The sequence below is a fragment of the Triticum dicoccoides genome, chromosome 1A (genome assembly GCF_002162155.2).
Source record: "Triticum dicoccoides isolate Atlit2015 ecotype Zavitan chromosome 1A, WEW_v2.0, whole genome shotgun sequence".
Lineage (NCBI taxonomy): Eukaryota > Viridiplantae > Streptophyta > Magnoliopsida > Poales > Poaceae > Triticum > Triticum dicoccoides.
The window spans coordinates 473050907-473061384 of NC_041380.1; the positions used below are offsets into that span (position 1 = coordinate 473050907).

The 10478-nt window shown below is 41.5% G+C and overlaps 1 protein-coding gene across 1 annotated transcript; it reads right to left on the reverse strand.

Moving 5' to 3' along the window:
• Positions 1 to 1200: 1200 nt before the first annotated feature.
• LOC119280118 (DNA replication licensing factor MCM2) lies at positions 1201 to 7281 on the reverse strand. Its single transcript, XM_037561089.1, has 18 exons — positions 7161 to 7281; positions 6814 to 7046; positions 5928 to 6115; positions 5197 to 5390; positions 4851 to 5040; positions 4532 to 4751; positions 4244 to 4451; positions 4004 to 4138; positions 3731 to 3922; positions 3475 to 3647; positions 3212 to 3400; positions 3008 to 3124; positions 2841 to 2925; positions 2610 to 2762; positions 2404 to 2529; positions 2117 to 2299; positions 1711 to 1872; positions 1201 to 1602 (listed from the first exon to the last, which is right to left on the reverse strand). Exons 1-18 carry the CDS (start codon positions 7161 to 7163, stop codon positions 1486 to 1488), a joined length of 2868 nt encoding a protein of 955 aa, XP_037416986.1. The 5' UTR covers positions 7164 to 7281; the 3' UTR covers positions 1201 to 1485.
• Between the last annotated feature and the right edge of the window lie 3197 nt (positions 7282 to 10478).

The window sequence follows — 10478 nt, forward strand, 5'->3', positions numbered from 1 at the left end:
CATCACCACAAAATCATTGTCAAGGTGCCTGCAAACTGGCTTGCTCCTCACATATGGACAACCTTGTCTCCAATGCCCAAAGCGCCTTCATAAGGAAAAGGAATATTCATAACAACTTCATGTCCGTGCGCAGCCTTGCGAGGCGACTGCACAAAGCAAAAAAAGAAAAAAGAAAAAGAAACATCCCTCCTTTTCAAGATAGACATCCGCAAGGTTTTTGACTCTATAAAATGGGAATACATCCTCGATCTCCTGCAACGGCAAGAGTTCCCAAACAAGTTCCGAGAATGCATCACCACTCTTTTCTACTTCATCATTGAGAATGTTGCTAAACGGCATCCCCGACCCTCCTATCAAGCATTGTCGTGGACTACGATAAGGCGACTCCCTACCCCCATTGTTGTTTGTCATTGCCATTGACCCTCTTCAACGGATTCTTAACTTGGCCACCCGTCATGGCCTGCTGCATAGGATAAGAGGGCGGAAAACTATATTTCGTACATCCGTTTTCACGGACGATGCTGCAATTTTATGGCCCCAATTAGAGAAGACATCGACAACCTATCATGCGTCCTCTAGGGTTTCGGCGACCGACTGAGTTTGGAGGGCTTTGTATCCTAAACCTTACAAAATTTCTCACCTTCTTAGACTCCGATGACCATGGTACCACTGGAAGGACCCTACCAAGCTTTGGGTGGGAATGGAAAACCCTTGGGATGAAGCGGACCTCGAGGTCTTCTAAGCCTCCACGAATATCATCGTGGGCAATAGAGCACGAACACCATTCTTGGACTCGCCATGGGAGCAAGCCAAAAGAGATTGCACCGATCATCTTTGAGGCCTTGAAGGGGAAGCGATGGAAGGCTAGGGAGGCAATGAAAGAGATGCTTGGGTGGAGAAAATTAAGCCGCCTCATACTTGGGACTTTGGGCTTCATCATGTTATTTGTTACCCTTTGGGCGTGCCTACATAACACCCCTTTGAAACAAGGGTCTTCCAGCACAAATCTTCCCCTCCATTTGTCATCTTCAACATGATCAAGAACGATGCAGCCCTTCGGAAGTCACACACGCAAAGCATTTGGAAAATTAATGACAGGAGAGTAACAATTTTGTAACAAGGGGGACACTGTAGTATCACTCTAACTTATTATTTAATGGATGAGACTAAGCTTTTGCCTCCGTTTCCAAAAAAAAGGCGTCAGTTGCATAACACTGAATTATAATATCAAGTAGGAGGATGGCATCAGTCGCATAACACTGAATTATGGTATCAAGAAGGTACAGACACTCTAAATGCCACTGGAGGCACAAGGGTTTCAGATAGCAAACAGTACACCAATATCAGAATTCCCATAAAACAGACAAAAGCAGTCATTTTGCCAACTTACACTACATGTGGACATTTCTAGCTCCATCACTAGCTCTTGAACAAAGAGGTAGCTGTTCATCACACAAGGGTCATCGGCTGAGGTCGATTGAGTTGTTATGCCGCAACTGGATGCCTGATGATCCCACGCCCTTCATCGAGGACAAAGCTGTTGTCACTGAAGTGAGAGCTGGAGAAGAACGGCCTCAGGTCGTAGATCTCATATTCTTGGGCCTGGATTCATAGACAAGAACATCAGCACACTGACAGACAGCGGAGGGACATGCAGCAGTATTGCTCGGGCAACGAAGAATCATGGACACAGGTGTTCATAGCTCTTACCTTGTTCTTCAGGTCATCCACTTTAACCTCAACGTGAGTCAGGCGTGTGGTTGATCCAGACACGATTTCTTCAAAGTGCAGCGCCTCCTTGACCAGGGTGCGCAGAAGGAGCAGAAGCAGTTCATTGTAATCCTTCTTGTACGTCATGTACTTCCGGAAATTCTGCAGAGACAACAGAAGTTTGTTAAAAACTACCAACTAGGCAAAAAGAGAAGCAAGATTTTTACTCTGAATATAAGATCATTGAGTATCAAGACATATCATGCAAATGAATGAATTTGCTAACAGAACTGCATTAGGTAGTCCACTTCAGTTCAAACCAACATATATATATATATATATATATATATACTTTGGCACTAGTGGGAAACACAACAGCAGTTAAGTTCAACTGTTCAAAAGTTACCTTCTGAAGTGCTTTCTGGACACCAAATTTCTGGGTTGAGATGAACGAGTCAAGCAGCACACGAATGGCCATGTCCACATCTTCCTGAGACACATAGCTTCGCAGATGCATCTTTGCATGTGCCTCAGACATTCGAATGATTGATTCGATATGCCTTACTGCAATGGGGACTCCTTGACCGTGCTGCAAAAAAGAGTTGCAAACAATTACTTCCTGGTTTTCAAGAATATTAATTTTCAAATATTTGACCTAATCATTCAACAAGGCTAGGAAAAGTGGTGGCTTACAGATGATTCACGTCGAAGTTCAGCATAGACATGGCTGATCTTGTCAAGGTCAGCATCATGTATTTTGGGGAATACATTCAACTTAGCATATGTGATATACTTCTTCAGCATGTCTTGAGAAAGGATCTGGCAAAGGAGGATTTTGTTAGAGGTGCAAATTTGAGTAAAATGTTAGCTTCTTACAGACAAGTGCAAGGGATAAGTACATCTGGGTCAGCATTCCGGGCAACAGTCAATGGATCATCCTCCTCATCAGCTACAACTCTATCTTCAAGATTACCACCCTTGGGCTGAGATCTGGCATGGCTATCTACAACAAACCTTGCAAGCATTTCATCCGTAAATGGGTCAACAATATCCTGCATTGCAGTAAGAAAACTCAGTATTGACAGACAACCAAGCACTGGACAAAATATATTACATGGAGAACTACAAACCTTAACAACACAGAGGACATCAAAACGTGAAATGATTGGATCTGTTAGTTCAACATTTTGAGTGAATGTCTTCGAAGAATCATATCTGCGAAGTCAACATGTTGAGGATCAAGATGTTGCCTAACAAGAGTGCAAGTATAACTAGCATTGCAAGTAATTCAGCTTACCTTCCTCCAACTGGGTTTGCTGCAGCAATAACACTGCATCGAGCTTGAAGGGATGTGACAATCCCTGCCTTTGATATGCTGATACTTTGTTGCTCCATGGCTTCATGAATACTTACCCTGGAACAATCAGCAGGAAATAAATTAATATTCAGCACACTGAAACATTAAATGCTAATCATGCAACATCAAAAGGGTATTTCATACCTATCTTGATCATTCATCTTATCAAATTCATCAATAAGGCATATGCCTCTATCAGCAAGAACCAGTGCACCTCCCTCAAGGGTCCACTCCCGTGTTACTGGATCCTTGTGAACTGCTGCTGTGAGTCCAACAGCAGAAGCTCCTTTCCCAGTTGTGTATACAGCCCTGTGTCCTGTTTTCTCAACATACCTACAGAACAACAGTTAGTGGAGAATTATCTTACAAGGAACTGATGAAAAAGATTTATTCCACTTTATCCTTACTTGAGAAATTGGGATTTCGCAGTGCCTGGGTCACCCAAGAGGAGACAGTTAATATCACCTCTTAGGCGATGCTTTCCCTTCACGTTCTTTTCTTGCCCGCCAAACATAGCTAGTGCAATGGCAGTCTTGATATCTTCATGACCATAAATGGATGGTGCAATTGATTTGACAATCTGTAAACCCAAAGTTCTGGTTGTTAACAAGGCTAGTTATCTATCATAGTCACTGGAAGAGATTTACGGATTCAGGGACAAACCCTTTCACTGATACGAGGATCCTTTGACAACTTCTCAATCTCAGCCTTGTCCTCATCTGTTAATTTGTATGCAGAGAACAGATCCTGCTTCTTTGATACATAGTTTGCCTCCACCACTGTGGCAAAAACTGGGAAACCATTCTTTGTATTTAAAGACAGGTCGAAATTGTTTGTGTATATCCCTGTAACCTCCTGAAATGGATAATAAGTATTAATCAACATGTTCTTTCTAGAGTAATATATAAGAACCAATAAGAGTCTGGAGAGCATTACAATTTCCTCTCCTGGACGAGCACAGTCAATCAGATCATTCAGAAGTATTACTTCCTTGTACCTGGGAAGCCTGCCAGCAGGAACAATCCCTGGGCTTTCCTGAAGAGTGAGTTTCTGATAGTTCCTGTATATAGTCTTCCAAAGGAAAATACTTCAGCCATGCATACCAAATGAAGAAAAATCAATATCATGCAAGGAGAAAAATAGTACTACTAAGCTTAACTGTTTAATGTTACTTACTTGCTCAACGTTGACAGTAAATGGACCTTTGGATTGGCATTCAGGGCAAGACCCAACCCTTACTTCAGTGTAAGAGTTCTGGAAGAAAGGACCCAGGACAGTTCCACATTTGCTACAGTCATACTTGACCTGCTGCAGCTGAGGGAACACACCTGACCTTCGAGTAACAACACCCCCGATTCGAATCATTGTGTTCAGATGAATTTGCCTGAACAATGACAACTAGGATTAAGGACATAAATTTAATTTGGGGGCTAAGAGATAACATGGTAAAAAGGTGTTCTCTACCTGATATTGCGTATTTGATCATAGACAGGAAGGTTGGTGATTCGCACATATATTTTCTGATGGATGTTTCTGTAATTCTTGTGGAGATCAAAAACAACATTTTTGCCCACTTCCTCCATAACCTCCAGCACTGATTGAGGTGCATCAGCCAACCAGATGGCAATGTTTGGGTGTATATAAATAAATTGCTTGTAGTCTATCTCCAAACTACACTTGTTAGCTGCAAAACATGGAAGTAAAGGTTACAAGATGCCAATTGTTATAACCAGTATAGTGCAGCCTCTTTCATGTAAACTGGGAAAGTGGAGAAAAACAGTACCTAAAACCATCTCATTAATTAGTCTGACATATTCAAACTCTCCTTGTTCATTCTTAGGGTTTACATATGTAAGAAGAAATTCTTTAAATTTCTTTGCAATGAAGCGCCGGACTTCATCTCTTGTGACCCACTCTCTAAGTGTTCCTTGCACACGATACATGTTCATCTCATCTTCTTCATCAAATTCATCCTGCAGAAAATATAACCCCATTTGAAAACTGGACAACCATACAGGCCCTTCAAACATGAGTTGCCTACTTCAACTGAAATATCTAGAAAATAAGAACAAAATTAATTGCAAATGCTAAACAACAGCATGACTAATTTCCACTCAAACTGAAAATACCTCATATCCATCATCATCAGTCTGATCAGTCATAGGCACATCACCACCAGAATATGGCTGAGATCTTCCAGGTGAACTAGGAGTGAGACCATCACCATCATCATCACTTCTGGGTGTTCTTGGTCCTCCACTTGGTTGTCTAAAATTAGCCCTGTGCCTTTTAGGACGCCTAAAGTTAATATCCTCATCTGTATCTGCACAATTAAAAAATGTTGTCTTTAATTTACAATGGCTGACATCCAAGCATTTGCTTTTTATGTTATTGATCAAGGATACCCACTACAGAGGAAAACTCACAAGTCATAACCATCCATATGAGGATACTATTACTAAGATCTTCAAGCAAATCCAAGCTTGCTTATTTTTGTATACATAGTGACCCTGATTTTTGAAGATACATCACATCTTTTGATAAATGGATGACGGTCAGAAAAATACACAATGTAAATATGATACTACTTATTGATATTTTCAGAAAAAATCAGCATTATTATATGGGCTTCAAAGTTCCTACCCATGACACTTCTATCAAACTTGAAACCACAAAGGAAAAAATATGCTCATTTCAACCATACTAAAAAAGGAACATTTCACCACAACAATATGAAAAATAAACATAACCCAAATACTCAAGCAGCAATTCAAACAAACAGAATATAAGTGCAAAGGAAAAAAGGTAAGGTTTGTCCTAATACACCATAGAAAATAAGAACTGTGTGTGATGCCATTACCCTGATCATGAAGCATACGAGGCAATTTTCGATCAGCTGTTGCACCAGTCCTCACATCCCTTGCATGAAGTTCCGCTTCTGCAGCCCTTCGATCAGCCATGATCTCATCCAGGTTCCTCTCATCCTCTATTGAGTCATCTAACCCAACTGACTCATACTGGTCCTGCTCATCCATTCTTCGGTAATCACTGCAAAAGGTGGGAAAAAAATAAGAGGACTAGCAAGAACTTCACAATTTCGAACATGTTTGTGTTTGTTTGAGGTATGGCTTATTTCATACACACTAAAACATGCAATCCTATAGTTAACTTAACTATCTTGAAACCAAACTGTATGGCAAAATGAATTATTACTCAACAATGCAGTTTCCAAGATATCAACAAATCCACAAAGTAAAAAAAACACTAGCAAAACTGGACAGCAGACAACTGATCAACAAATCCTATTCAGACAACCATTTTCATCAAAAAGGGATAGGACATGACAGGCACCAGTTCATATAGGCAACTGAAATTGGTAAACTGAAATATAACCGAACAAATTACTGAGCACAAACACAAGGTTTTAATATTCAATACTGGAAAGCAGGTTAGCAGACATTTCTACATTGTAAAGTTCAAGGAACTAACAAAACATTAAAGGTAACAAAAAAGACACAATCAGGTGAAGTGTTTGACTATTCCCTTGTCTGTGCCACAAATCTGCCTATTTATGAAGTAAATCTAGGCCGCAATCCCTAGATTCTCAACCACCAAAAGTCGCTGAATAATCAATTTATTGCCAGATTTAACGGACTAAACCTGTCAACTACTAGTAGAAACACCTAAACGCTGTCCCAAATAACACTAGATCCGGAAAATCTCCGGCTCAGACGTTTCTGTCTTACTTGAGGTAGTCGTCGTTGAAGAGGTCCTCCCCGTCGTCTTCCTCCTCGTCGCGGATAACGGTGGCGCCGTCGTCCTCGGGGAGCACGTTGGGGTCGACCTCCGCCTCGCCATCGTCGTCCGAGTAGGAGGACGGGTCGGTGGCGCCGCGGCTGGTGGTGGTGTTGGGCGGCAGCCGGTCGGTGCTGAAGCCCGGCGAGCCCGGGGTCGACGGCGCGTTGTTCTCCGAGTCGTCCTGGGAAAAGCAAATCAGCCGGCGAGAAGGTTAGATCCGGAGGCGGCGGCGGCCGCGCGGGGCGGCGGCGTGGGTCGGGGAGAGAGGGGAAGCTGGGGGAGACGGGCCGCTTACCATCCGCGGGGTCGGAGGAGGCTCCGGTGGAGGACGCGTGCGGCTGTGCGCCGAGGCTAGGGTTTCGGCGGGAAGGGGGGAATGGTGGGGAGAGACTGTGTTTCGGCGGGAAGGGAATATATTGGGGGAGAGGGAGAGAGGGTTTCGGCGGGAAGGTGGGGTGGGTGATGGCGGGAACGGCAGGCGGTACCGGGGTCGTTGTGATGCAACAAATGGGCCGAAAGCCTTGTGCCATCGTGGGCTGAGAGTTGGGAGAAGCCTAAGGTGACCCACCCAACACCTCTGCGTTGCCTCCGTAAGCCCAGGACCATACTGAGCCTTTGCACAGGTGCGGTACATAGTCCTCTAAGCTATATAACGCCTACTGCGACGCTACCTTCCATCTCGCCGGAAGTTTTTTCGCGCCTGCTAGGCCGGCCCGGACCAATAGGATAGAGGTTTTACGCGCGTTTTTTTCTCTACTGTGTGTTTTCTGTGTTGGTTTTTATTTGGTTTTCTTGCGGGTTCTGGTTTTTTATGTTTATTTCGGTTTTCTGTGGCAGTTTTCAATGGTTTTCTTTTGGGTTTTGGTTTGAAGTGTTTTTTTTACATATTTCTTGGGGTCTTTTTCAACATAAATTCTAGATCGTGTGCGCACACAATTTGATGAAAATGAGTGGCCGAGCTACGCGACAAAACAAACTGAAACAAGATTGCAACACTCTGCATGCATGCGTGAAGGCTTAGTGGGTTTTTTTTTGCAGACGTACGAGGCCATCATACATGAGTTGCATGCAACCTTGCGTGTATTTTCACATAAAATCAAAAGGTCATGTCTTTTAACCCCGCATCAGAATTAATATCCTTTTTCGTTGTTAGGATCCTCTTGACGTTAATGGACAAAAAAAATCAATGTCAACTTTGGTGTGATATGGTGCGACCTTATTACTACATGCTGCAATTTTAGTACTACATGGTGCATTTTTTTTCAAAATCAATTTTGAAGTGGCATGCTCCAACCTCCTATGAGGTTGCAACGTAACAAACATGGCAACCAACTTTTTGTGACATGTAAATAGTCTGTTGCCCGGCTAACTACCTAGTAGTAGATGTGCAACTCATGTCCCTACTTGTAGATGTGATGTGTAGTTTTCACTATTGGCACACCCTATCCCACCAATGCTACCAATGATAGGGGCAACTTAGTCTCTTTTTTGAGCCGATTGCCTAGTAGTTCATGTGCAACTCCTTCCCTTCCCTATTTGTGGATGTATAGTTTCAGTTGATGGGGCCAACATATGAAAAGTTGCACATAGTTTGTTAAGCAATTGGTGGGGCAACAAATTAAGTTGCTTATCTCACTGGCAGAGATAGTTGGATGGTGAAAACTGCACATTCATGAGGGCAGTGAAAAAATTCATATAGGCAGGGCACAAAAGTTGCACATATCAATAGCGGCGGTGGTTTGGACGGGGCGCTAGCAGATAAAACTACATGTCCACAGAGTGTGGGGGGAAGTTGCGCATCACTGTTAGGCATTTGGTTGGGGCAGCATCTAAAGTTGCACATCTACTGCTAAGTAGTTGACCAATGCAGCAAACAATGAAAACTGCGCATCCACGAGCAGGAGAAAGTTGCACATCGACTACTAGGCAGTTGATCTAGGCAACAGACGAAGTTGGGCATCTCACTGCTAGGGGTTGTTTGGGATGAAGATGTGATACGTGCATTTTGCAACATTATTTCTTACTGTAGTTTATCCTACTAATGATGTATTTCACAACATGGTGCAAGCTTTCTCTCTTAAAATGCAAGTTATAAAAAGAGAGAGGGGTTAATAGCAGCTGAAATTCTGAGCCTGAAATAGCAACATAAGATAAAGCAATTATTTGAAGCTCAAAACGGTGGATTCTTAGAGAATTATTTTGGAATATATTTTGTAAGAGACTGTTTTGAGTCCAATTGTTCAATGACATGGTTATATTTATCTTAATTATTTCTCTTGTAGTTGTGGGGGCTTGCATGGAGAGTATAATCATGAATAGGTATTAGTTCAAGTTGGGACAATACCTTAGCTCTGGTCCATCTAGGCCAATGTAAGTCGATGAATGATGGTGAAAGTAACTTGGCGATATTTCCATGTGTCCTCAAGATCATTTTGATCACTATAAAAAGTACAACCGGCTTGTCCTTATCACAATTAAGGATCGAGTCACTTGCCAGGCCTTACTATGTTTGTTACTTGTTACCTTGTTGCAAATTATCTTGCTATCAAAATATATATTAAACTTTTTTACAACACTTGCGGTGAAAACCTTACTACAAACTGCCTATCAAATTCATCTGCTCATCGTTGGGTTCAACACCCTTACTTGTTGAAAGGACTATGATTGATCTCCTATACTCGTGGCCATCAAGGTACCATCGATGAATACTGCATGTCCACGGGTATGGGGAAATTGCAAGGCGACTGTCAGGCAGTTGCACATCAAACGCTACATAGTTGCACCTCGTGAAACATACTATACATAATCTAGTTTCAAAAAGCACATCACGGTGATTCAAACAGTGAAAACAGATCATAATTTTGATGCACATTTTGGAGTTATGCCTTTTTTAATTTTCAAAACCGTGAATTGAATGAAAAACATCACAAAACACATGCATCGTAGGGTGATCGTGGGAGCATCCAACAAGTTGGGAAAAAAGGGAAACAGATGAAAAAGCTTTTCTAGCTAAGGAAGGGGACAAAAATGTTTCCTAAAATGACCAACTGCCGGGGAGCACTAGGGGACAACCATTTGCCCGCTAGATGTGTCTTCTTCTCAACACATGATTACTTTTTCACACACGCTGTACATTTTTGTATACAGCAGAAATAATTTTAATACCTATTTATCTTTTTTTAATCTGTTTTTTCAAACATATGTTGTGATGTGCATTTTTCATACACATTGCATATTTTCGTATATATTTGAAAAAATATACACGTTTAATATTTTTAAAATAAAATGATTTTTAAGTACACATTTATAATATATTTTAAAAATACGTGTTAAAAATATTTCAAATGTGCCTTGATTTTTTTTAATGACGGTAATTTTTTTAGTTGTGCGAACATTCCTTTACATTTGAATATTTTTTTAGGATGTCATGGATATATTTTTGAAACACATGAATATTTTTTTAATTATATAGGAAATTACTTTTGAATTACAAGAACATTTTATATGTACATTGTATACACATTTTTGAAAAATGTCAAGTATATTTTTTAAAGCGTGTTGTCAGTCCTAACCGAGGGGGTCTTTGCCACTTGAGTTCCCGGTCTAGTGGGCC